The following is a 27683-nucleotide window of genomic DNA, read 5'->3' as shown; positions in this document are numbered from 1 at the left end:
TTTGAGTTATTTTTGTCTTATGAATATAAAGCTTTGCCAAAATAATTAAAAGATTAATAACATAATTTTGTTTTTGAGAAAAATATGGGTTTTGAAAACAAAGTAAAATGTCATGGGGTTCTAAATTAAGAGTTCTGTTTATTTTTTTTGTTATGTCTATTTTAAAGTCAGTCCAAAAAGAAATAGAAAAAGGGCAATAAATAAATAAATGTTTAATATCCTCAGATAATGTGTTACAAAAAGTACATTTATCACAGACAGTTTGGACCCGGATGACCTACTGCTTACGCCCAAATTCTGTAGTAGGCATACGATCATACGCTGTGCTATCCTCTTTTACTGTCTATGGTGCTATCCCGTGATGTCACAGGAGAGGATTCTTCATATTCGAAAATGGCGGAAAGCGGCGATATGCAGCTCATTCAAGTCCTTAAGTACCTCAGGGAAAAACGGTGTTTATTGTGGTTAAATTGCTCTTGTTTCACATGATGTAAGTAAACGGCTGACTTATTGAAAGTTTAAACATGTAAATCGATGAGAAGATTTTGAGAGTCGGCTGTAAAAAGATGTTTAATCATTATTACTGACAGCACATCAAGCTAACGAACAGATCGAGATAACGTTAAATCAGCTTGTTAACATTGTTTTATTTAATGGAGACTTAGTTGTTAAGCAGTTTAATGAGATTAGAAAACTTAATGGACAGCAACATTCAGGCGGTACTAGTTTGTATAGGGCTCAGTTTTTTAAATAGTCATGCAGGGTTCCCACTCGTCCTGGAAATCCTTGAAAACCTGGAAAATTTATGACAATTTTTCCAGTCCTGGAAAACACATGGGAAATTAGAGAAAATGTAAAATGGCCTGGGAAATCTTGTTGTTATCCTGGAAAATATATATTTTTAAAGTTCTTGGGATTTTTCTTTAGTCGAGAACAGAGAATTTACTGGCCTAAAACAATCATCATTAGTTGCAGAAAGTGCAATGTTCAGGAATGCTGAGTTTTGACACGTGAGAGTAGTATTTTCACTGATGTCTAGTCTTCTGTTGCCACTTGTAGCAGTTACCTAATGTTATTAACTGCTCAAATGCATGCAGCAAATGTTAACTGGTAAGCATCTACGTAATTCAGTAACTTGCTAACTACAATGCGTGCAGAATTATTATGCAAGCTGATTTTGTGATCATATTTTTTTTTACAAGCACGTTACCATTTCCAGCACGCGATTTAAAGGGGCCGCAGCATGAATCGGTGCATAGTTAAAGGGTTAGTTCACCCAAAAATGAAAATTCTGTCATTAATTACTCGCCCTCATGCCGTTCCACACCCGTAAGACCTTCGTTGATCTTTGGAACACAAATTAAGATATTTTAGTTGAAATCCGATGGCTCTGTGAGGCCTGCATAGGGAGCAATGACACTTCCTCTCTCAAGATCCATAAAGCTACTAAAAACATTTAAATCGGTTCATGTTTGTTCAGTGGTTCAATATTAATATTATAAAGCGACAAGAATATTTTTGGTGCGCCAAAAAAACAAAATAACGACTAATTTAGTGATGGCCGATTTTAAAACGCTGCTTCAGGAAGCATCGGATCATAAATGAATCAGTGTATCGAATCTGCTGATCGGAGCGCCAAAGTCACGTGATTTCAGCCGTTTGGCAGTTTGACGCGCGATCTGAATCATGATTCGATACACTGATTCAATTATGATCCGATGCTTCATGAAGCAGTGTGTTTAAAATCGGCCATCACTAAATAAGTCGTTATTTAGTTTTTTTTGGCGCACCAAAAATATTCTCGTCGCTTTATAATATTAATATTGAACCACTGTACTCACATGAACTTATTTAAATATGTTTTTAGTACCTTTATGGATCTTGAGAGAGGAAGTGTCATTGCTCCCTATGGAGGTCTCACGGAGCCATCGGATTTCAACTAAAATATCTTAATTTGTGTTCTGAAGATCAACAAAGGTCTTACAGGTGTAGAACGGCATGAGAGTGAGTAATAAATGACAGAATTTTCATTTTTGGGTGAACTAACCCTTAATGATGCCCCAGAATAGGCAGGTAAAAAATTAATTTAAAAAAAATCTATGGGATACTTTGAGCTGAAACTTCAGACACATTCAGGGGACACCTTAGACTTATATTACATCTTGTAAAAACTGGTTCTAGGGCACCTATAAGGCATGACCATTGGACAGCAAAACGCTCGTTGGATCAGCAGGGTCAGACAAAAACAGGTGGAGAAGAAAAAACATGTTAACTGCAAAATAATAAAGAATTAAGATAAAGAATTAAGTGTGAAACCATCAGGAACCCTTTAGTCTCCAGCGCCACCATTTTCCAGAACTGCAACCTACCTGGAGTCTCCAGAAGTGCAAGGTGTCAGGATCTCAGAGACTTAGGTAAAGAATCCTAAAAAATGCCTCCCATTTAAAAATCACATACTGAATTGTAGTAAAATACAAGCAGACTGTTTTTTTTATAGGCTTTATAGACAGACAGATTGAGAGTGTCTCTTGAAGGACAGCAACATATACTCTTGTATCACTGTTTGAAGAATTTATCTTCCAGAATCTGGCAGTATTCATATCTTTTATGGAGGACGAAACCTGCAAAAACAATAAATATATAAATACCAGAATAAATAAATCCACAAAATTGTACATAAATAAATAAATAAATGTGTAAATAAATACACAATAATTCCACATATTCCTGCATAAATAAATACACAATGAATTAAATGTGCGAGGAAAATAAATAATTTAATAAATAAAACGAATGTTGGGGAAATAACAAAAAATGTTCAAGGAAACAATCGCTAAACTGAAAGTTGACTTTTTTTTTTTCTTTTAACCGTTTATTCATTTTTTTAATGTATTTATTAGGGTGAATTAAGGGTGATTGGGACAGTTTTTGAATTAGTCTTAAATGAAAAACATCAGCTCAACACATGATACATTTCTGTAATACTGAAGATGTTAACTATCCATTTGAGGAGGAAACGATGGTATATTATAATGAAAGGATGTGCGACATACACTTTTCTGCAAACTGAGCAAAACCATTTGTTTGGTAACGTTTGGGTGATTGAGACAGCACGTCTTTCCATTGATTTAGGGTAGTTTAAGCATATTTACTGTATGCAATATTTCCTTTTCTGTTTATCATCATTAAAAGTCCATGTTTATGTTTGTTCATCTTTATTTATTTAAAATCCATCAAAAGAAGGTTTGAAGTCCAAAAGTCATTGAAAACATTTTAAAATCAATTAAACAAAAAAAAAAACCTACAATTCATACCCCCCCCCCCATTCTATCAAACGTTTGTAGTAGCTATGACAATTTTAAGACCTTATTATTAAAACTACCAAAAGCTTGTCATTTTCCTCAGTTCATGCATTTCACGGTCAACTTCTTGCTTGATGCATGCCCCGCCCACTTACATGATGTTAGACCAGTGAGGGCATCCCATTTTAATTATGCGGTCTCACAGCTAGGCCTCAGCAAAAAAAGTTTTTATTTTCACTCATCAGGTGAGAAAATAAATTCTATATAGTTACTGTCCCATCTGACCTTGTGTCCCAATCACCCTTCATTCACCCTACATTTGATGTGGTTTCTACCTCCGTAATATTTCAGTCCTGAATCGGCACATGACAGCGCAGAGTTAAACAGTTAATAACTTAAATATGGTTTGAGAAAGACAGGAGACAACTGAATTGCAATTAAATTGAGTGTTTTTGTGAAATGAAAATTAATAATATACATAGTTGGATCAGATGGACAATATAATGTTTCCTACTGAGAGCCCGAAAAAACAAAAGGTTGTTTGAATTTAGTATTTTTCATGTCATGACATTGTTTAGAGCGTGATAAACAAATGGGGATTTTTTTTTTTTTTTAAATATATTTTATTCATATGTTATGCTACAGTATGTCCTCTGTAGTGGACACCAGGACTCTGTTGTTTAAAACAATAAAAAGACATGAAATGACATGTATAGGCAAAAACAATATACATGCCATTTACAAATCAATTTTTAGGGTTCAGGATTTTTTTTTTTTTTTTTTAACCAAACTTTTATAAAGATGATTCTCAATTAATCAAAGATATAACGGAATTGATTGATATACCGTTTTACTTGATGCAATGTGTGGGTAAAATGGCCTTAGATGTGATACAATCGATACAATGTATCTATATACTGTATCTAATTTGCATATGAATGTGTTCTTGGGGCAACATGTAATGAAAAAAGAAGTGTAATAATTGGCAACATTTTCTTAATAATGTCTAATATTTCATAGGAATATTGATATTTAATTTCTTTCCCTATTCACTTGTGTCTCCCAAAATGCCTGATGTTGGATAAACATGATTGTCACATGTACAAAATCAATGCCCTGTTTTGTTACAGAAAGTCATATTTCTATTAGAAACTCCATAACATTTTACGGAGATGTTGATTTACAGTATGACAATTTGAGGTTTAGTTATTATGATTACAACATTTTGATCATATTTAAGAGTGCTAAATTTGATCACTAAATTAATGTCAGTCATTTTTAAAGACCAAGGAGTTATTGTTGCCATGGTGAAACCTCCAAACATTTGATATCATGTAGAGTTTTATTTACATTTTTATTTAGTTTTATTTTGGGAAGCACAAAAATAGGTCTTTGCCTTTTCACTTCAAAGGTTCCTCCTAGGCCAAGACTGTTTAAAAAACATTTCTTTAATTCAAAAATGATATATACATATGTACAGATTGGTCATATACGAGGCGCTATATAAATAAAGATGAGGTGTCTTGACTTTCTTTAAAAACAAAGCAAAAATTCATTTTAAAACAAAGCAAATGTGGCTGTGATGATGCTTGATGATTTGGTTCCAGTCTCGCAGTCTCGTGTTCTCGCTCAGACGTGGACGGGCTCCGAGTTCCCTGTCAGGTTGGGGTTGGACTTCAGGCTTCGGGTCAAGTCTTCCACCAAGGACAGCAAGTATGTTATTTCCTGTCCAATACAAAGATCGTATGAACAAGTCAACTCATGAACAATTACAACAGAATTAAATTCTGTTTGCATCACTGATTCTGTTATTTTCCTGTTTATTACCACAAAGCCGCTTTGAAACAATCTGTATTGTATAAAGCGCTATATAAATGAGGTTGACTATAACAAGAACATTACAATGAACACCTCACTGTAAATGATCTAGAATTGAAGACACGTGATAATAATCCTACTCTGTCTGTTACACTTCCTCACACCTGAAATCACAGACGGATTGAATCTCCTGAACTTCCCCAATCTAGATCACTTGTAATCCATTCATGCTGAAACATCTGCTCTAACGTCGGCCGTTTAGTGGGATCCCGGGCTAGGCACTGGCTAATCAGATCTGTACATTCTGTACAAATTTTAATAAGGAGAGAGCTGGTTAGTCATGACCATGTGACTTGGCATCTTTGAAAATAGCATCTAAAACATGATTAATATACTGTAAAATGTTCCTTATTTTTACTTTAAAAGTGAAGTATGTCGTTTCTTACAAAATAAAGCATATTTTCAAAAGGCCCCTTCCCAAACTCTCGCTATACGTTGGGCTATAGTTATAAAAAAATCGTACATACTTCACCTTTAACTGTTTCTGTACACAGCCTTTGCTTCATGCGTGCGTTTATCAGTGTTATCAATATTATTCACTCACCTTCGGATAATGTGGAGTTCTGAAATGTAATTTTGGCCTGTGTGATTTCTCTTCTACTGCGAAAAGGAAGACATCCGTTCACCATCTTATACAACAAGACTCCTAGGGCCCAGACATTTGTTGGGATGGCGTGGAAGCGAGGTTCGGTCAGGACTTCAGGTGGGCAGTAAGTCGGTGCTCCTGTAAGCAAGACATTTGCACATTTTAAAGCAACAAATAATTAGTAAGTCACTACGTTCAGGTTTACACACTCCCAAAATACTCACCGATGTATATTTTGCTCTCGTAGCCATCACTACTAAATAGCTGACCGCAGCCAAAGTCTATCAGCTTGAGACGAAACGTGTCTTTGTTCAACAGGAAATTCTGAGCATGGATGTCATGGTGAAAAACACCACGCTCGATGCAGTGTAGTACCGCCATCATGGCCTGTAGCACGATGACCTGTGCGGCTGGTTCACACAGTCGAGGGTTACGGGTGATGAAGGCACGCAGGCTCTCGCAGGGTTCCGGGTACTCCATAACGAGAGTGAACGTTTGAGGATGTTCAAACCACTCGTATAGATGTATGACGTAGGGGCTTATGGGTTCTCGCCTCATCATCAGCAACAGCGCCACTTCGGTAACGAGAGGTTTGGGGTGCCCAGGCTAGAGAAAAGCAGTAGACAGAAGGTTAGCTGGGTAAAAATCTGAAGAAAACATGTCATTTTTAAATGTACTTTTCTTTGATCTTTTTAGATACGTTCAAAAGAGGCTTTTCAGCTCAAAGTTATTTGGTGCCTCTAGGCTTATTTGTCAATCACATTCACACCTGATGCGTCCTACGGGTGTATCAACTACAGTAATCTGCACTTAAACAACTAAATACATATTCAGGCTTTGGCCAACTTACAATATGAAGATAACGATCGTTGTCAATCTTGAGCATCTCCTTGATGGCAACCTGCAAAAAACAAACAAACAACAACAACAAAAATCAAAACAGTAACAGTTTTCAAGCACCTGATCTTGCACTAAGTATTAAATCATCTGTGTAAATTGTTTTAAATATGTTTTGATGCATGCAAGAGCAAAATGTTTGTACAATTCGGAAAGATTTACCTTTTTGCCATCAAATTTGCGCGTTCCCTCGTACACCCTGCCAAATCCTCCGGATCCAAGCATCTCTCCCACGTTATAAAGAGACTCAAAGGACTCTGAAAAACAAACAGTAAAATCTAAGAAATATATGAGATTGCTAGAGCCATTGTTTCGTTATCAGTGCTGGTTGTGTCGAGAAAATCATATTAAAATGGGGAAAATAAAACTGACAAAATAGCGTTGGAGAAATAACCACTGCCGACTTACCATTAATTGTCTTGACGCCGGAGTGATCTGGAGCAGGTGACGGTGGCTCGGTATCAGACTCTGGCTCCAGATCTGGAGCAGGTGACGGTGGCTCGGGATCAGACTCTGGCTCCAGATCTGGAGCAGGTGACGGTGGCTCGGGATCAGAATCTGGCTCCAGATCTGGAGCAGGTGACGGTGGCTCGGGATCAGGCTCTGGCTCCAGATCTGGAGCAGGTGACGGTGGTTCGGGATCAGGATCTGGCTCCAGATCTGGTGGAGGGACACAAGGCTCCACAACATCCACATCACTACAGGGGCAACAGCACCGGAAAGGACTCTTCATCGCCTTCCACAGCCTGTTGAGGAAAGAACGAATTCTTTTCCTCTTCCTGCGTTCTGTAGGTTTTTCTGAAAGGAAGAAGAACAATTGTTTTATTTAAAAAATATCGGTGCTGGTTGTGTTGAAAAAATCATATCAAAATGGAGAAAATAAAACTGACAAAATAACGTTGGAGAAATAACCACTGCCGACTTACCATTAATTGGCTTGACGCCGGAGTGATCTGGAGCAGGTGACGGTGGTTCGGGATCAGGCTCTGGCTCCAGATCTGGTGAAGGGACAAAAGGCTTCACAACATCCACATCACTACAGGGGCAACAGCACCGGAAAGGACTCTTCATCGCCTTCCACGGCCTGTTGAGGAAAGAACGAATTTGTTTCCTCTTCCTGCGTTCTGTAGGTTTTTCTGAAATGAAGAAAACAATTGAAAACACAACTATTAGAAACATCTCTGACATCAAATTAAGCAACGATATAATGACGTCCGAGAAGAGGATTTCTGTGCGCGTGTTTCGGGTGTGTGTCAGACAGCGCAAGTACCATTGATCTGTCCACTTTACACCGCCCGGCCTTATTTCAATCTCACCTGTTGACCTCTTGTTCACAGGAGAAGCCCCCATGGCACCCCGGGCAGTTAGGCCACGTGACGTCTTCTTTGGCTCGACAGGAACTTGACCTGGCAGCGGAGGGCACAGCCATCCATCGAAGCTGTCGGCGGACCTGACAGCCTGACCTGCGGACATAGAAACAGCCGACTCAGAAGGCAGAGGTGTTAAATATCCAGGAAGCTCCTGGCTCTGTGTCTGGGTCGGGTCTGGCAGTGGATCCTGATCATCAGAACTGGGGCTCCAAACATCACATAGTTAGTTATGTTGTATCAATAATCAATGTCAGTGGGTCAATTACAAATTGTTACTTTAGTTACTCAAATTGAAGCGTTTATTTCATATGCAAGGAATCAAATTCATCTGATCACTTGGGGGATCAAATGGGTTACCTGGCACAATTTTTTTCACATTAATGTAGGCAATCATTGTACATCATACCATACCATAAACAAGTGAAAAACTAAAGCACTCGCCTCCTCTTTCACCCATCATGTGAGCCATCGACATCTTCCTGCAATCTGCAGTAAAAACTATACAAAATACAATACAAAATGCAATACAATAAAATACAACTCTCCACAGAAAATAAAAAAATGAAACAAAACAAAAATTAATAAAAAAAAAGAAGAAATAAAAACAAACTCCTTCGAAACTAAGAGAAGAACAATAAAATAAAAGTATCCTCAAAAATAATAGGAACTCTTTCAAAAATATAACTATATAAAAAGGATATATCCTGCGATGTCTTCTAGAATAAAAGTCTCCTTTCAGAAATCCTCCAGCAGCTTCAAAGTCACAAGATTCGCACAGAAAATACTCTGCAAAAGTCTGTAAATTCGCCTCGTCTCTCAACCAACAGACAGTGATCGGTTCCAGTGTATATATTCAGTCAGAATTCATAACACGCGTCGCTATAGCAACTCATCGCATGCACGCACGAGAAGAGCGCGTGAGCGCACGTCGAATCGGAACACATTTATTGACTGTTTCAAACTTAATTTGGACGTTTTCTTTAATAAATATAATTTTTATTCTTTCTGAACAGTTATTGTTGTTGTTACTATTATTATTATTATTATTAAAATCCTTGGAAATATTCGTGTCCAAAATCTGCATTAGCCTATTCATAATTGAGCAAAAGCGTCCACTTCGCAATTAAGGCACTTACAGTCTAATGGATCATGTAGGCATTGCTTCTGTCCAAAATGCGTGTAAAAAGGCACAAGGGAGGATAAATCGGACATCTTATAAACTCTAGAGATTGATTAAATTGGCTCTTTTCCGCATATATAACCATCAAGCCAATCAGCTTTCAGTATCACTAATGCGTCATCGAAATAAAGCCCATTTATGATTTAACTAATGAAGGAGTGGAGGATGACGTTCATCATGTATTTTACAATCATATCTTTTATGGAGGACGAAACCTGCAAAAACAATAAATATATAAATACCAGAATAAAAAAAATCCACAAAATTGTACATAAATAAATAAATAAATGTGTAAATAAATACACAATAATTCCACATATTCCTGCATAAATAAATACACAATTAATTAAATGTGCGAGGAAGATAAATATTTTAATAAATAAAACGAATGTTGGGGGAATAAAAAATGTTCAAGGAAACAATCGCTAAACTGAAAGTTGACTTTTTTTTTTTTTTTCTTTTAACCGTTTATTCATTTTTTAATGTATTTACTAGGGTGAATTAGGGGGGTTGTGACAGTTTTTGAATTTGTCTTAAATGAAAAACATCAGCTCAACACATGATACATTTCTGTAATACTGAAGATGTTAACTATCCATTTGAGGAGGAAACGATGGTATATTATAATGAAAGGATGTGCGACACACTTTTCTGCAAACTGAGCAAAACCATTTGTTTGGTAACGTTTGGGTGATTGAGACAGCACGTCTTTCCATTGATTTAGGGTAGTTTAAGCATATTTACTGTATTGTACAGTTCATACTTTGATATAATTTTATATGCAATATTTCCTTTTCTGTTTATCATCATTAAAAGTTCATGTTTATGTTTGTTCAACTTTATTTATTTGAAATCCATCAAAAGAAGGTTTGAAGTCCAAAAGTCATTGAAAACATTTTAAAATCATTTAAAGAAGTAAAAAAACTTCTTCTTTAAACCCCCCCCCCCAACAAAAAGAAAAAAAAGTAAACTGATACAAAACTTTTTTTTTTTTTGGTAACCATTAGATGAGATGTTGGTGGGCCCATCACCAATTAACTGTTTGACAAACAAATTTAACCTGCACAAACCTTTCATTACTGCAACAGTAAAATTATTACTGCAATCAGTAAAAAAAAAAAAAAGAAAATAAAAAGAGTTTAACTATTATGTTTCTATTTTCAGAATTTGGTTGTTTTACTTTAGTAAAATCTAGCTAGTTCATTAATATTTTAGTGGTTGGTTAGGGCTTGCACATGGTTGGGAACACTGATTTAGAGCATATAGAGCATAAACAATGGTTCTCTATTGCAAGGCTAATAATTTTCTTAATTAGCAAAGCATTTAAGCACTGTCCCAATCACCCAAAATTATACATTTTGTGTTTGGGTGGATGGGACAAAATAAAAACAACCTAATTCTGAAAATAGAAACATGATATTAACAATTGTTTGTCATATTCATGTTTCTATCAAACGTTTGTAGTAGCTATGACAATTTTAAGACCTTATTATTAAAACTACCAAAAGCTTGTCATTTTCCTCAGTTCATGCATTTCACGGTCAACTTCTTGCTTTATGCATGCCCCGCCCACTTACATGATGTTAGACCAGTGAGGGCATCCCATTTTAATTATGCGGTCTCACAGCTAGGCCTCAGCAAAAAAAGTTTTTATTTTCACTCATCAGGTGAGAAAATAAATTCTATATAGTTACTGTCCCATCTGACCTTGTGTCCCAATCACCCTTCATTCACCCTACATTTGATGTGGTTTCTACCTCCGTAATATTTCAGTCCTGAATCGGCACATGACAGCGCAGAGTTAAACAGTTAATAACTTAAATATGGTTTGAGAAAGACAGGAGACAACTGAATTGCAATTAAATTGAGTGTTTTTGTGAAATGAAAATTAATAATATACATAGTTGGATCAGATGGACAATGTAATGTTTCCTACTGAGAGCCCGAAAAAACAAAAGGTTGTTTGAATTTAGTATTTTTCATGTCATGACATTGTTTAGAGCGTGATAAACAAATGGGGATTTTTTTTTTTTAAATATATTTTATTCATATGTTATGCTACAGTATGTCCTCTGTAGTGGACACCAGGACTCGGTTGTTTAAAACAATAAAAAGACATGAAATGACATGTATAGGCAAAAACAATATACATGCCATTTACAAATCAATTTTTAGGGTTCAGGATTTTTTTTTTTTTTTTTTTTAACCAAACTTTTATAAAGATGATTCTCAATTAATCAAAGATATAACGGAATTGATTGATATACCGTTTTACTTGATGCAATGTGTGGGTAAAATGGCCTTAGATGTGATACAATCGATACAATGTATCTATATACTGTATCTAATTTGCATATGAATGTGTTCTTGGGGCAACATGTAATGAAAAAAGAAGTGTAATAATTGGCAACATTTTCATAATAATGTCTAATATTTCATAGGAATATTGATATTTAATTTCTTTCCCTATTCACTTGTGTCTCCCAAAATGCCTGATGTTGGATAAACATGATTGTCACATGTACAAAATCAATGCCCTGTTTTGTTACAGAAAGTCATATTTCTATTAGAAACTCCATAACATTTTACGGAGATGTTGATTTACAGTATGACAATTTGAGGTTTAGTTATTATGATTACAACATTTTGATCATATTTAAGAGTGCTAAATTTGATCACTAAATTAATGTCAGTCATTTTTAAAGACCAAGGAGTTCTTGTTGCCATGGTGAAACCTCCAAACATTTGATATCATGTAGAGTTTTATTTACATTTTTATTTAGTTTTATTTTGGGAAGCACAAAAATAGGTCTTTGCCTTTTCACTTCAAAGGTTCCTCCTAGGCCAAGACTGTTTAAAAAACATTTCTTTAATTCAAAAATGATATATACATATGTACAGATTGGTCATATACGAGGCGCTATATAAATAAAGATGAGGTGTCTTGACTTTCTTTAAAAACAAAGCAAAAATTCATTTTAAAACAAAGCAAATGTGGCTGTGATGATGCTTGATGATTTGGTTCCAGTCTCGCAGTCTCGTGTTCTCGCTCAGACGTGGACGGGCTCCGAGTTCCCTGTCAGGTTGGGGTTGGACTTCAGGCTTCGGGTCAAGTCTTCCACCAAGGACAGCAAGTATGTTATTTCCTGTCCAATACAAAGATCGTATGAACAAGTCAACTCATGAACAATTACAACAGAATTAAATTCTGTTTGCATCACTGATTCTGTTATTTTCCTGTTTATTACCACAAAGCCGCTTTGAAACAATCTGTATTGTATAAAGCGCTATATAAATGAGGTTGACTATAACAAGAACATTACAATGAACACCTCACTGTAAATGATCCAGAATTGAAGACACGTGATAATAATCCTACTCTGTCTGTTACACTTCCTCACACCTGAAATCACAGACGGATTGAATCTCCTGAACTTCCCCAATCTAGATCACTTGTAATCCATTCATGCTGAAACATCTGCTCTAACGTCGGCCGTTTAGTGGGATCCCGGGCTAGGCACTGGCTAATCAGATCTGTACATTCTGTACAAATTTTAATAAGGAGAGAGCTGGTTAGTCATGACCATGTGACTTGGCATCTTTGAAAATAGCATCTAAAACATGATTAATATACTGTAAAATGTTCCTTATTTTTACTTTAAAAGTGAAGTATGTCGTTTCTTACAAAATAAAGCATATTTTCAAAAGGCCCCTTCCCAAACTCTCGCTATACGTTGGGCTATAGTTATAAAAAAATCGTACATACTTCACCTTTAACTGTTTCTGTACACAGCCTTTGCTTCATGCGTGCGTTTATCAGTGTTATCAATATTATTCACTCACCTTCGGATAATGTGGAGTTCTGAAATGTAATTTTGGCCTGTGTGATTTCTCTTCTACTGCGAAAAGGAAGACATCCGTTCACCATCTTATACAACAAGACTCCTAGGGCCCAGACATTTGTTGGGATGGCGTGGAAGCGAGGTTCGGTCAGGACTTCAGGTGGGCAGTAAGTCGGTGCTCCTGTAAGCAAGACATTTGCACATTTTAAAGCAACAAATAATTAGTAAGTCACTACATTCAGGTTTCCACACTCCCAAAATACTCACCGATGTATATTTTGCTCTCGTAGCCATCACTACTAAATAGCTGACCGCAGCCAAAGTCTATCAGCTTGAGACGAAACGTGTCTTTGTTCAACAGGAAATTCTGAGCATGGATGTCATGGTGAAAAACACCACGCTCGATGCAGTGTAGTACCGCCATCATGGCCTGTAGCACGATGACCTGTGCGGCTGGTTCACACAGTCGAGGGTTACGGGTGATGAAGGCACGCAGGCTCTCGCAGGGTTCCGGGTACTCCATAACGAGAGTGAACGTTTGAGGATGTTCAAACCACTCGTATAGATGTATGACGTAGGGGCTTATGGGTTCTCGCCTCATCATCAGCAACAGCGCCACTTCGGTAACGAGAGGTTTGGGGTGCCCAGGCTAGAGAAAAGCAGTAGACAGAAGGTTAGCTGGGTAAAAATCTGAAGAAAACATGTCATTTTTAAATGTACTTTTCTTTGATCTTTTTAGATACGTTCAAAAGAGGCTTTTCAGCTCAAAGTTATTTGGTGCCTCTAGGCTTATTTGTCAATCACATTCACACCTGATGCGTCCTACGGGTGTATCAACTACAGTAATCTGCACTTAAACAACTAAATACATATTCAGGCTTTGGCCAACTTACAATATGAAGATAACGATCGTTGTCAATCTTGAGCATCTCCTTGATGGCAACCTGCAAAAAACAAACAAACAACAACAACGAAAATCAAAACAGTAACAGTATTCAAGCACCTGATCTTGCACTAAGTATTAAATCATCTGTGTAAATTGTTTTAAATATGTTTTGATGCATGCAAGAGCAAAATGTTTGTACAATTCGGAAAGATTTACCTTTTTGCCATCAAATTTGCGCGTTCCCTCGTACACCCTGCCAAATCCTCCGGATCCAAGCATCTCTCCCACGTTATAAAGAGACTCAAAGGACTCTGAAAAACAAACAGTAAAATCTAAGAAATATATGAGATTGCTAGAGCCATTGTTTCGTTATCAGTGCTGGTTGTGTCGAGAAAATCATATTAAAATGGGGAAAATAAAACTGACAAAATAGCGTTGGAGAAATAACCACTGCCGACTTACCATTAATTGTCTTGACGCCGGAGTGATCTGGAGCAGGTGACGGTGGCTCGGGATCAGACTCTGGCTCCAGATCTGGTGGAGGGACACAAGGCTCCACAACATCCACATCACTACAGGGGCAACAGCACCGGAAAGGACTCTTCATCGCCTTCCACAGCCTGTTGAGGAAAGAACGAATTTGTTTCCTCTTCCTGCGTTCTGTAGGTTTTTCTGAAAGGAAGAAAAACAATTGTTTTATTTAAAAAATATCAGTGCTGGTTGTGTCGAAAAAATCATATTAAAATGGGGAAAATAAAACTGACAAATTAACGTTGGAGAAATAACCACTGCCGACTTACCATTAATTGGCTTGACGCCGGAGTGATCTGGAGCAGGTGACGGTGGCTCGGGATCAGGCTCTGGCTCCAGATCTGGTGAAGGGACAAAAGGCTTCACAACATCCACATCACTACAGGGGCAACAGCACCGGAAAGGACTCTTCATCGCCTTCCACGGCCTGTTGAGGAAAGAACGAATTTGTTTCCTCTTCCTGCGTTCTGTAGGTTTTTCTGAAATGAAGAAAACAATTGAAAACACAACTATTAGAAACATCTCTGACATCAAATTAAGCAACGATATAATGACGTCTGAGAAGAGGATTTCTGTGCGCGTGTTTCGGGTGTGTGTCAGACAGCGCAAGTACAATTGATCTGTCCACTTTACACCGCCCGGCCTTATTTCAATCTCACCTGTTGACCTCTTGTTCACAGGAGAAGCCCCCATGGCACCCCGGGCAGTTAGGCCACGTGACGTCTTCTTTGGCTCGACAGGAACTTGACCTGGCAGCGGAGGGCACAGCCATCCATCGAAGCTGTCGGCGGACCTGACAGCCTGACCTGCGGACATAGAAACAGCCGACTCAGAAGGCAGAGGTGTTAAATATCCAGGAAGCTCCTGGCTCTGTGTCTGGGTCTGGTCTGGCAGTGGATCCTGATCATCAGAACTGGGGCTCCAAACATCACATAGTTAGTTATGTTGTATCAATAATCAATGTCAGTGGGTCAATTACAAATTGTTACTTTAGTTACTCAAATTGAAGCGTTTATTTCATATGCAAGGAATCAAATTCATCTGATCACTTGGGGGATCAAATGGGTTACCTGGCACAATTTTTTTCACATTAATGTAGGCAATCATTGTACATCATACCATACCATAAACAAGTGAAAAACTAAAGCACTCGCCTCCTCTTTCACCCATCATATGAGCCGTCGACATCTTCCTGCAATCTGCAATAAAAACTATACAAAATACAATACAAAATGCAATACAATAAAATACAACTCTCCTCAAAAATACTCCTCCACAGAAAATAAAAAAATGAAACAAAACAAAAATTAATAATAAAAAAAAGAAGAAATAAAAACAAACTCCTTCTAAACTAAGAGAAGAACAATAAAATAAAAGTATCCTCAAAAATAATAGGAATTCTTTCAAAAATATAACTTTATATAAAAAGGATATATCCTGCGATGTCTTCTAGAATAAAAGTCTCCTCTCAGAAATCCTCCAGCAGCTTCAAAGTCACAAGATTCGCACAGAAAATACTCTGCAAAAGTCTGTAAATTCGCCTCGTCTCTCAACCAACAGACAGTGATCGGTTCCAGTGTATATATTCAGTCAGAATTCATAACACGCGTCGCTATAGCAACTCATCGCATGCACTCAAGTGCACATGAGAAGAGCGCGTGAGCGCACGTCGAATCGGAACACATTTATTGACTGTTTCAAACTTAATTTGGACGTTTTCTTTAATAAATATAATTTTTATTCTTTCTGAACAGTTATTGTTGTTGTTACTATTATTATTATTATTAAAATCCTTGGAAATATTCGTGTCCAAAATCTGCATTAGCCTATTCATAATTGAGCAAAAGCATCCACTTTGCAATTAAGGCACTTACAGTCTAATGGATCATGTAGGCATTGCTTCTGTCCAAAATGCGTGTAAAAAGGCACAAGGGAGGATAAATCGGACATCTTATCAACTCTAGAGATTGAGTTCATCAAGCCAATCAGCTTTCAGTATCACTAATGCGTCATCGAAATAAAGCCCATTTATGAATTAACTAATGAAGGAGTGGAGGATGACGTTCATCATGTATTTTACAATCATATCTTTTATGGAGGAGGAAACCTGCAAAAACAATAAATATATAAATACCAGAATAAAAAAATCCACAAAATTGTACATAAATAAATACACAATAATTCCACATATTCCTGCATAAATAAATACACAATTAATTAAATGTGCGAGGAAGATAAATATTTTAATAAATAAAACGAATGTTGGGGAAATAACAAAAAATGTTCAAGGAAACAATCGCTAAACTGAAAGTTGACTTTTTTTTCTTTTTTTTTTTAACCGTTTATTCATTTTTTAATGTATTTACTAGGGTGAATTAAGGGTGATTGGGACAGTTTTTGAATTTGTCTTAAATGAAAAACATCAGCTCAACACATGATACATTTCTGTAATACTGAAGATGTTAACTATCCATTTGAGGAGGAAACCAGGGGCGGCGCCAGCCGATTTTGCCAGGGCTTCAGCCCCGAATGTTTTGAGTCAAGCCCCGAATCTTTCACGTTTCAGGTTTCTTAACAGTGCTGTCAAAATATCATTTTTCTGAACATATCTCTCTATTAAAATATGTTAAACAGTTCAATACCGCTTTTATACAGTACTATCCATACATACAGCGTTACCAGTAGCGCTTTCTCTCTCTTCTCTCCGACAGCGCGTTCACGCACACCGCAGATGTACAGAGCCACGCCTCCTGTCACTCACTCAGAGCAGCGGCAGGCCTCGAGACTCTCTTTCGGTCCGGTTGAAGGGTTTTTGTTATAACAGCTGATAATACAACTTTGGCACATTTGTCAGCTAAACGTTCATTCAGTGGACCATTAATGACCCGGTGCCACCGTTTCATAATGAACCGAAAATTTAAAACGTGTAAATCGGCTCTACGTTGTATTTTGCCAACAAACTAAAATCGAAACCGTGATACGGCTTTGTGCCTTTATAAAACAGCAAAATATAGTGATTAAGTATATATACAGTCTGTCTGCGCTGCAAGTGCGCACATTTGCTCACGCGATCAGCTGGTGATCTGGTGATCAAAATAAAAGCTCAAGGATTTATAGCCTGACTACGTCAGACTTCCTACTTCCGCTCAATTTCATTTCGCTTCTGTACTCAGTCTGATACAGCGTCAGAGCTTTGTGTTTGCCACCGGTCTGGAAACAGCCGGGCCAATCAACGAACAGAGGGCGGGCTGAGAGCCGTGACGTAGATGCTAAGCGCCGAGTTTTACATTGTAGGTTAGAGAAATCGAAAACCGAAACGACCGCGGAAATGGGAAACGAGACACGGGATGCAAACTTCGGGATGCATTAACTTCGCATAATCTGCAAAAGTCTTTTACAGCCATGTTCACTCCGGTATTTCGCTCACATCATCATGTGTTTACAACAGGTTTACAGTGGAAGTTCAATCATAGATCTGAGTTCGATGCATGATGTCTGTGCTTCGATGCGGCTGTACAGGCGGATAACATACGTCATAACTAAACGTATCTGATTGGCTTACGGGTAACCAATGATTTTAAACTTCAGACAAGCGTCCCCTAGCGAGAGAGAAAACACTTCTCTATTATGCCATTCCAGACTCTGTCTACGAAGCAAAGTGAAGTAGCAGAGTCTGGTATTACCAGGCTAAAGGATTTAGGCCTATCTTAGAAATTAGTACAAAAGTCTTATAATTTCTAATAAAAAGTGTAATTTATTTAGAGAGCATTTTTTTTTTTTTTTTTTTTTTTTTTTTTTTTTTCAATATATGGATATTAGTCATATGAATAATTATATAGGCCTAAAACATTATCATATTATTGTTTCATTGTAATAATTGTTTGGCATCCTAAAACACCTAAAACGATGTAGACACTATATCACAACTAAAAAGATGATACTACAGACTAAAAAGAACTAAACCCTCTTTCATGTCGAGGTACAATGCTGTTTCTTTGGCCAATTTGCACACTGTACATGGGTTGATTAGGCAAGAAGTTTTTTTTTTTTTTTTTTTTTTTTCAGAAAATTATGTTAATTTGACCACACAACTCTCCCTTGTGAGCATGCAAGTTTATTACTGCACTGACCAGCGCTACGCTAATCTTATTACTTTTCCTGTACTTCTGGCCAGTTTTATTACACTCCAAACAAGCTCTAATGTACCTGCTAAAGGTTTCCATGGATGCCTCAAATGTAAATAAATGGAGGAATCAGGCCATCTAATCAGTCATCTGCTGAGCTGCTTAAATAGAGCCAGATCAGTAGGCTACTCTCCATATGTTTACTGCTGAAGCTCTGCCAGCTCTGTAAGATCTGTCGCTGTTAAGATGAACACACATATTTCCTCTTTTTTATCTGAGCATTATTACAGCTAAAGCAATACTACATAACCTTGAAACATGTATCACATTTCTGTATGCCTGTGGCACTTTTCCCAGGTTCAACACAGTCAAAAGAGGCCACGATCTTCTCTGAGTTCAACAATAAATGAAATATTCATTGCTGGATGTAGTTTTTTCTCACCTCCTCCCAATAAATGGACAGTGAACAACATATAGTTATTACACAAATCTGGTGGCTGAAAAGGGGTCATGGACTGTGTTGTTTTATTGTTTTATATTGTTTCCTGGGGTGCACTAAATAAAGTTATGCTTTTTACATCAAAAATTGTCATCATTTAGAAATAAAAGGCATTTTTCCTACCCTGATTTTAGCCCTCTGGTTTGAACGCTCTGTTTTAAGGGGCGTGTCTGTTGTGAGACTTCAGTGTAAACGCCTACTGCTGTGATTGGCTGACATCTTTCCATTTGAAATTACTCTCTCTTTTAGCGCGTTTTTACTATTACAGCTCTCAAGGTTAACTAATCATGAAAAGTGTTGCATTACATTTAGATCTATGGCATTATATTTAGATTGTGGCATAAAAGGTTGCAATGATGAACATTGTAGCTGATCACAGACATGTGCTAAAGTGCATGAAAGCAGTTATCTCGTCATTGCATCTCAATTTCTGTACACTAAGGAATGCTTTCATCTTCACTAACAGTGCAAACACGATATAACTAAGAGATTTGTTGAATATAATGGTAGTTTTTTGTGTGTCAGTCACTGATAAACTTGCGCTGTTTGATTGACAGCTTCAGCGCAGGCTGCTACAACGATTGCAAAAGAAGCAATTCTTTGATCGCTTTCTTTATATAATTTAATCACCATTAAATAACAGATTATTTTCATCCTAGTAAGAGAAACAATGCAAGTTGACGTTTAGTTATGGGTTTGATTTACTGACACATAGACAAAAGACATCTGACTGTACATGAATCATTACATATCAGATCAGGCATTAGAATTAACACAGTTACTTACATGTTGTTGCATTACTGTCAAGTCCAGGCACTGCACAATATTTTGTAATCCTCAATGGCATGTTTATTGCTTGCCAGCTCGATCTGGTTTAGCACCACATAGGCATGTTACTTAGGCTACGTCCACACAAAGCTGGAGCTTACCCTATCCAATCTTTTTTTCCCCACGTCTCAAGAAATATCTGCATCCACACAAAACCACTGAAACGACTCAAAACGAAGTAGTATACATTCCAGCCCAGTATGTGGCACTGTAATTATGTCACAGAGATACACTTAATAGAGCGAATAAGACTTGGAGCATGCGCATAAACCTTGCGCGCTGTATACAAACTATAGTAAAGCTTCTGCAGCATGAACACAAGCATCTAGAGTCTGCAGTTGTTGTTTTGTGCTGTTAGCGGCGTCTGACTAGGGTCGTGGGGTGATGACATCATCGTTTCTCAAAATATACGGATTGGCTGTCCACATGAAAACGCAAAGACGGCGTTATCAGATTTATCCACTCTGGGACCCGGTTTCAAAAAAATAGCGGTTTCACCTTCCGAAAACGCCAGATCAGTGTGGACCAAACGCCTATCCGATATAAAATTTGTGCGTATTCACTAAAACACATCTCTGTGTGGACGGGGCCTTAGGCTACCTATTCTATCCATTGTTAAGTTGTGATGTAAGGAACGCCGTTACTGGGTCCAAGCCTCGACTCGTTTGCCATCTCCACAGACATTTATGAGCACTATTTATTCATAATAAACATTTAACATTTTAAAGTTAAAAATGTAAAATACTAACAGTCTACACAACAGTCTCCGTGCTCACAGCCTCACAGACATTAATATTTTAACGATTTAGAAAAGATGAATCACTGTCTGGCCATCTGGGATTTTGGTATGGAGATAAAGGTTATGGTTATTATTTTTTGGAAGTATTACACCACATCGTGTGTGTATATTAGCACCATTTGTTGTTTTCTTGTGGTATGAGATAGAGTGTTTGGACCCGGAAGTGCTACAGCGTAAAGTCAGACTTAACAACCGTACTGCATGTCATGTGAGAATCGGTGGGCGGGGCTAAACAGGTAGTGATGAAGTAGGTGTTGATCTTCTTCTGCAGAGGCGGTTCTTGCTGCCCTTTGACGTCATAGATCCCCACTTTGAAAAACAAGTCGTTTGTGTGGCCTGGTGTCAATAAAAGCTTTTATTGGACTAACAAGGAAGTTTTCAGTTCTGAAACTTACGGGATATTCTAGACCCTGATTTGGAGGACACCTGTATCTGTCATTCATCTCAGAATCATGAAAATCTGGGATTATAATAGATGACGGCAACCTTAAAAATATGTGTTTATGTCTCACCACATATTGACTAAAAATAGCTGAATCCCCCTTCATGAGTGTCAAAAAGTTTATTAAAAAAAGTTACAAAACTTTACAACAGGGGTTCCCGTTTTTTTAAATCAAAACTAGTTGCTTTTGTGCAATGACTGTTCCGTTGTGTGGTGTACAGCTGTAAGACGAGCACAGAGAGTTCTCTGTATTGGAGCTCTTTCTCTGGTAAGATAAAGTTCCAAATAAAAGCATAAGTGTTTCTTTCCCTGTCATATTATAACATGTTTCCAAACACATTCCTGGAGCCTCCCCAACACTGCACATTTTGCATGTCTCCTTTGTCTGACACATCCATTTCAGGTCTTGGAGTCTCAACTAATGAGCTGATGATCTGAATCAGGATTGTTTGATTGAGGAGACATGGAAAACATGCAGTGTTGGGGAGGCTCCAGGAATGTGTTTGGGAACCCCTGCTTTACAATTTGTTGGTAACACTTTAGAATACGGTTTCTTACTTACTGCATAACTAATTAGGAATTACCGAAGAACTAATAGGTAATTCTTCATTAACACTCACTATGTCACGGAGAAACAAGGCAGATGCAAGTGCAAGTTAAATCTCATTTATTGAGCTTCACACGAGATAAACACAAGTCAAAGTTCACAGGACTGCAGGAGAGCGGTGACGCAGGGACTTCGATGGGCCGTGGAACAGGTGAGTGAAGATCGTGGTTGCAGGTCCGTGATGAGTGAAGATCGCATGGAAGTCCGTGGTGAGTGAAGATCGTGTGAAGTCCGTGGTGAGTTGGTCAGTGCGAGTATATCCACCGAAGAACAAGAGACAGGAACACGAAGACACGAAGAACTCCAATCCAACAGGAAACACACACGAGGAACACTGGGAACACACGGGAAACTCCATACAACGATCTGACAAACATGAGACGAAAGACAGGGCATTAAATAGGCTGAGAAAATGACATACAGCTGCCGCTGATCATAATCAGCGGCGATGCCCACACAACCGATTACGTGACAAAACACATGTACACAAAACAACAGGGTGAGACAGCGGATCAGCAACCGTGACAGTACCCCCCCTCACGGCGTTCCCAGGAGCACCTACCTGTCAATTGTAATCATCGATAAGGGAGTGATCCAGGATGTCCCTAGCAGGAACCCAACTTCTCTCCTCTGGACCGTAACCTTCCCAGTCCACCAAGTACAGGAATCCGCATCCCCTCCTTCTCGAGTCCAGAATACGATTGACCGAATAAGTCGGTTCCCCGTCTACGAGTCACGGCGGTGGGGAAACCGGAGACGGCGGATTAATGTGCGAATGAAACACAGGCTTAATTTTGGACACATGAAAGGCGGGATGAATTCTCCTGTACGCTGGAGGAAGTTTGAGGCGGACTGCCACCGGACTAATGATTTTGGTGACAGGAAACGGGCCGATGAATTTAGGAGCAAGCTTATTAGAGACGGAGCGGAGTGCAATGTTCTTGGTTGAAAGCCACACTTTTTGACCCACGACGTATACGGGAGGCCTCGACCGGTGGCGATCAGTCTTAGCCTTGGTGCGCGCCCTCACTTGGAGGAGAGTCTCGCGGGCTCTACTCCATGTGCGGCGGCACCTCTGGACAAAGGCGTGAGCGGAGGGGACAGCGACTTCGGATTCCAGACTGGGAAAGATAGGTGGCTGGAACCCTAAACTACGTTCAAACGGTGAGAGACACTGGTAACGAATTATGCACGTACTCAATCATAGAGAGTTGCTGGCTCCAGGAGGAAGGATTCTTGGAAACCAAACATCGCAACATTCTTTCCAAATCTTGGTTGGCTCTCTCGGTTTGGCCATTGCTCTGAGGATGAAACCCAGACGAAAGGCTAACAGTCGCCCCCAGCAACTTACAAAATTCTCGCCAAAATTTGGACACAAACTGGGGACCCCTGTCAGAGACCACATCTATCGGGAGGCCATGTAACCGAAAGACGTGATCTACGACAGTTACCGCTGTCTCCTTTGCAGAGGGTAATTTGGGCAAAGGGATGAAATGAGTCGCCTTTGAGAACCGGTCCACTGCGGTCAAAACGACCGTGTTCCCCTGGGAGGGTGGGAGGGCGGTGACAAAATCTAGCGCAATGTGGGACCAGGGTCTCGAAGGGACAGACAGTGGTTGAAGTAACCCATCCGGGGGACGATTGGAAGTCTTACCAATGGCACAAAGCGAGCAAGCCGAAACAAAACTGCGAACGTCACGAGCCATAGCAGGCCACCAGAATCGTTGCTTGACCAAAAAATTAGCCCTGGATGACAGGCCACGTTGGAACAATGCCCCCATCTGATAACATTGGACCTTAACTCCTCCGGCACAAACAATTGATTCGGTGGGCACCCGGGCGGAGGTGTTACCCCTTCTGCCGACTTGACCTTCGACTCGATCTCCCATGTCAGAGTGGAGACCACTAATGTCTCGGGAAGAATGCACTCGGGAGTAGACGGGTGTTCGGATGGATCAAAAATACGCAACAATGAATCGGGTTTGATGTTTTTTGAACCCGGGCGGTACGAGAGAGAAAAGTCAAAACGTCCGAAAAAAAAGTGCCCACCGAGCCTGCCTGGAGTTTAGTCTTTTGGCAGATCTGATATATTCTAAGTTCTTATGATCAGTCCAAACGATAAAAGGAACCCCCGAACCTTCCAACCAATGATGCCACTCTTCCAACGCTAACTTGACCGCCAGCAACTCTCTGTTACCAATGTCATAATTGCGTTCGACTGGGGACAAACGATGAGAGTAATACGCGCAAGGATGCATCTTATCGTCTGTGGGAGAACGCTGGGACAGAACTGCACCTACCCCCACCTCTGACGCGTCGACCTCCACCATGAACTGACGTGTGGAATCAGGGGCTATCAGAATGGGAGCCGAAACGAAGCGGCTCTTCAGTTTGGAAAACGCAGCCTCGGCTGCGTCAGACGTCAGGGGAGGTCAAGGCGGTCAGAGGCGCGGCTAGTTGGCTGAAATTGCGAATAAAACGGCGGTAAAAATTGGCAAACCCCAGGAACCTCTGTAGGGCCTTACGGGAATCTGGACTTGGCCAATCCACCCCAGCCTTAACCTTGTCAGGGTCCATGCGAATTCCCTCAGACGACACGATGTACCCTAGGAAGGAAACAGACTGTGCATGAAAATCGCATTTCTCCGCCTTGACAAAAAGCCCATTCTCTAGCAGTCGTTGAAGCACTCGTCTGACATGTTGAACATGTTCCTGGAGAGACGAGGAAAAAAATCAATATGTCATCCAGGTAGACATATATGAACTGGTCAACCATATCTCTCAACACGTCATTGACGAGTGCTTGGAAGACCGCCGGGGGGTTGGACAGCCCAAAGGGCATGACCAAGTATTCAAAGTGCCCCCTAGGGGTATTAAAGGCGGTGTTCCATTCATTCCCCTTCCTGATGCGAACCAAATGATAAGCATTACGTAAATCCAATTTCGTGAAAATGGACGCTCCTTGCAACCTCTCGAAGGCTGAAGACATCAACGGCAAAGGGTAAGTATTCTTTACCGTGATGTTGTTCAGTCCCCGGTAATCAATACAAGGTCGCAAGGATCCATGCTGGGATGAGGCTGTTGGGTTATTTTTTCAGTGTTGGGTAGTTTTTGTGTTGTTATTCCGCTATTCATCCACTTCAGGAGAGAGCAGTTCTTTGCGCCGCCGAATTAGTCCATTTCATCGGCAAAATACAGGTTTGTGTACATTTTATTTTATCTATAAAATCATTGCTGTGTTGTAAATCATTTTATTTTATGAATAGCAATATACAGGTAGCCTACATAATGTCAGTCACCTAACGAGTGTCACATCGGTCTTTTTGCATGATGGAAACACCTGATCCCTTGCATAAAACATGTTATTTTATTTCTAAAGATACTAAATCTAATTACTCAAGATGTTCTCAGAGCTATGTTTGTTTATGGACAGGTTATGGAGTCAGTCACAGCATCTTTCGGCAATGAGTGAAACAAAGTTAGCAGTTTCCCTGCTGAACATGATCCCAGCTCCTGCACGAGATCCAGCACTGCTACCCTATGGAAATGGTATAACAGAGACCGGTTGATTACACTTTAATTGTTTTTAAATGTTTTAACTTTTTATTCTAAAATGTTTGTTAAACGAGTTTAAATGTAAGTATTGCATAAGCTACATGTTAAAAAACCACACCTCTATAAAATGTATTGTATTTATTAATATTGCATTTTCATAATACTTCCACTGATAACATTAGTAAATAAGAAAGGGCCACAACTCAATGTAATTGTGTAGTTACTTCATTTATTTTTCTTGAACATTAATTAGTAGATAATTAGTTCTTCAGGAGGTATGACAGAATTCATTAGTTATTGATTAGTTAACTGTTACTTAACAAAATCATAAAATTCTATAACTGATTAGTTAACACATCTTAGTTAACAGTATGACTTAAGTGTTAATGAAGAATTACATATTAGTTCTTCAGTAATTCCTTAAGGAATTATTAGTTATGTAAGAAACAGTATATTATTCTAAATATAGTTCTTCTATATTCTAAAGTGTTACTCATTTGTTAACATGAACTAATGCTGCCTTCACGTGCTATCGGAATTATCGTAAATATCGTAAAGTTTCCTTAGGTAAAAATTGCACATGAACGCCCTCTGATGTTGTGTTTACCACTGGGAAGTTTGGAAATCATTTTGATACCCAAATTCTCGAGATGGGCGGGCCATAAACTTTACACATGGTGGAGGGGAGAACTACTGCTGTGACTGGTATGATTTATTAATATTTTTTCCCACAACAGGTAGATCATCTTGTCTTGTCATGTGCATATTACATATCTGAATAATCATTTGAAGCATATTGTATGTTTTATACACAGCGAAAATAGCCTGCATTTGAATTACAGAATTGTCATCAAGTGGACTATCTAGATCGTTGTTAATGTTTATATGGTTGTCAATGCTTAGGACAGTAAAATTTTGGCTTTAATGAGTATTTATATCTACTGCATTTATTAATCTTACTTCATTCAGCATTTACTAATAGATTTTTTTAAAATTGAAAGTTGTATTTAGTTAATTCAGTGTGAACTATCAAAAACAAAGAACTAACAAAGAGAGTTTTAAGTAACATTAACAAAATGTTAAATGTTCTAAAAATATATAGTTTAATAGAGCTTGAGTGACTGGAATTCAAGTGTAGTTCAGGCAGACCACTGATCGCTAACTATATCAGCTAACGAAATGTCATTGCACCCTATGAAGGCCTCACGGAGCCATCAGATTTCAACTAAAATATCTTAATTTGTGTTCCAAAGATTAACGAAGGTCTTACGGGTGTGGAATGGCATGAGGGTAAGTAATAATTGACAGAATTTTCATTTTTGGGTGAACTAACCCTTTAACTGTCTAGTATAGCAGCTGAGCCCCTTGAAGCCTAAGCCTTTCGCCAAATTAAGACTGTCAATAGATTTACTATTCTCAAAAGTGGTCCTGATTTTCCTCCCTTATTTTTTTTAGTTAATACTGTTAACAAATGAAACTTTATTGTAAAGTGTTACCAATCTTCCCACTAACAAACTGATTTTTAAATTGATTATGAAATTTTAATTTTAATTACTTTTAATTTAATTTATAAGTCAAGCAACCTGACCTCTTGCACTTTAGGTGACTAATGTTCATCTGAGCCACATCGGACTGAAATCCTTGAATTACCTTTGGTTATGAACATTACAGAAATTTACACTTACTGTATTTGAATTTGGCTGCATGCTTATACTGCCACCTCAGTTGTTTAGATTACGTAAGTATTTTGCTTGCTTATATCAGCTTGTAATATGACACCAGGGATTGAAAATATATATGTGTTGAATCCTCCACTTAAAATTGGCAGTAATCAACCTTATTCAGCATACAAACTAACAAAGTAAAAGTTAAATATATCATCATTGCAGGCTGCACATTAATGCAACATTCTTGCCAGGGGCTTCATATTAAAATGTATGAGCAAAAGGGCAGCAGACTCAAAAATACACTGACATCATTAGAATTGTTGAGGATGCTCACAGTATGAATAAACATAATCCAGGAGGACTGTTGCAAAGAGAGGTTGCACCAGAGCCCCAGGACATCAGGGAAATGATGTGACTTAAAGTACATGGACATGTGATTAATGTTCTCATAAAATAGGGCAAATATTGTTGCCAAGAAAGCTCAGTGGGATTGTAAAGCTGTTAGGCAGGCCAGACAAGATAATGATGATAACTGTATCATAGCACACATTAAACATACTATGCTTTACCAGCTCTAGTATTTCGATGATATTATGATGAATTGATACCTGAGAGGTATAAAAAAATAAGAAAATAAAAGCCACTATGTGAAGGGTCTTCAGTTCCTTTTCAAGTCGGTCTCTCGACACT

The 27683-nt window shown here is 38.5% G+C and overlaps 2 protein-coding genes and 2 long non-coding RNA genes across 7 annotated transcripts; 2 read left to right on the top strand and 2 right to left on the bottom strand.

Annotated features, from left to right (window-relative positions):
* The first annotated feature begins 376 nt into the window (after window positions 1-376).
* On the top strand, window positions 377-3034 carry LOC125259109. The gene is made up of 2 exons (XR_007182725.1): window positions 377-490; window positions 2182-3034. It is a non-coding gene; the product is annotated as an uncharacterized LOC125259109 (long non-coding RNA).
* Window positions 3035-3533: 499 nt separating this feature from the next.
* On the bottom strand, window positions 3534-9392 carry LOC125259076 (serine/threonine-protein kinase pim-3-like). 2 transcript variants are annotated; one of them, XM_048176458.1, is made up of 10 exons: window positions 8475-9369; window positions 7980-8126; window positions 7590-7799; window positions 7072-7461; window positions 6826-6920; window positions 6617-6667; window positions 5991-6372; window positions 5725-5904; window positions 5285-5424; window positions 3534-5027 (listed from the first exon to the last, which is right to left on the bottom strand). In XM_048176458.1, exons 1-9 carry the CDS (start codon window positions 8506-8508, stop codon window positions 5291-5293), a joined length of 1623 nt encoding a protein of 540 aa, XP_048032415.1. In that variant the 5' UTR covers window positions 8509-9369; the 3' UTR covers window positions 3534-5027; window positions 5285-5290. The 2 variants fall into 2 exon arrangements, with proteins under 2 accessions (XP_048032415.1, XP_048032406.1); XM_048176449.1 differs by lacking the exon at window positions 5285-5424 and having other exon boundaries at window positions 8475-9392.
* LOC125259103 lies at window positions 7050-14612 on the top strand. Its single transcript, XR_007182724.1, has 3 exons — window positions 7050-7107; window positions 7153-7287; window positions 14440-14612. It is a non-coding gene; the product is annotated as an uncharacterized LOC125259103 (long non-coding RNA).
* LOC125259085 (serine/threonine-protein kinase pim-2-like) lies at window positions 10867-16406 on the bottom strand. Of its 3 annotated transcripts, XM_048176479.1 has the most exons (10): window positions 15627-16388; window positions 15132-15278; window positions 14769-14951; window positions 14404-14475; window positions 14158-14252; window positions 13949-13999; window positions 13323-13704; window positions 13057-13236; window positions 12617-12756; window positions 10867-12359 (listed from the first exon to the last, which is right to left on the bottom strand). In XM_048176479.1, exons 1-9 carry the CDS (start codon window positions 15658-15660, stop codon window positions 12623-12625), a joined length of 1278 nt encoding a protein of 425 aa, XP_048032436.1. In that variant the 5' UTR covers window positions 15661-16388; the 3' UTR covers window positions 10867-12359; window positions 12617-12622. The 3 variants fall into 3 exon arrangements, with proteins under 3 accessions (XP_048032436.1, XP_048032427.1, XP_048032445.1); XM_048176470.1 differs by lacking the exon at window positions 12617-12756 and having other exon boundaries at window positions 15627-16406; XM_048176488.1 differs by lacking the exons at window positions 12617-12756; window positions 14404-14475 and having other exon boundaries at window positions 14742-14951; window positions 15627-16405.
* Between the last annotated feature and the right edge of the window lie 11277 nt (window positions 16407-27683).

The sequence above is a fragment of the Megalobrama amblycephala genome, linkage group LG2, assembly GCF_018812025.1.
Source record: "Megalobrama amblycephala isolate DHTTF-2021 linkage group LG2, ASM1881202v1, whole genome shotgun sequence".
Taxonomy (NCBI): domain Eukaryota; kingdom Metazoa; phylum Chordata; class Actinopteri; order Cypriniformes; family Xenocyprididae; genus Megalobrama; species Megalobrama amblycephala.
This window is presented reverse-complemented; position numbering and strand designations above follow the sequence as displayed.

What these genes read in the sequence shown, in the direction of transcription:
- LOC125259076 (XM_048176449.1), bottom strand. Translation starts at nt 8,508, where the DNA reads ATGTCGATGGCTCACATGATGGGTGAAAGAGGAG. An exon ending in CATGATGGGTGAAAGAGGAG is followed by an intron (nt 8,127 to 8,474) that starts GCGAGTGCTTTA and finishes CTATGTCCGCAG; the next exon opens with GTCAGGCTGTCAGGTCCGCC. An exon ending in CGGCGTCAAGCCAATTAATG is followed by an intron (nt 7,462 to 7,589) that starts GTAAGTCGGCAG and finishes TCTTCCTTTCAG; the next exon opens with AAAAACCTACAGAACGCAGG.
- LOC125259085 (XM_048176470.1), bottom strand. Translation starts at nt 15,660, where the DNA reads ATGTCGACGGCTCATATGATGGGTGAAAGAGGAG. An exon ending in TATGATGGGTGAAAGAGGAG is followed by an intron (nt 15,279 to 15,626) that starts GCGAGTGCTTTA and finishes CTATGTCCGCAG; the next exon opens with GTCAGGCTGTCAGGTCCGCC. An exon ending in CGGCGTCAAGACAATTAATG is followed by an intron (nt 14,253 to 14,403) that starts GTAAGTCGGCAG and finishes TTTGTTTTTCAG; the next exon opens with AGTCCTTTGAGTCTCTTTAT.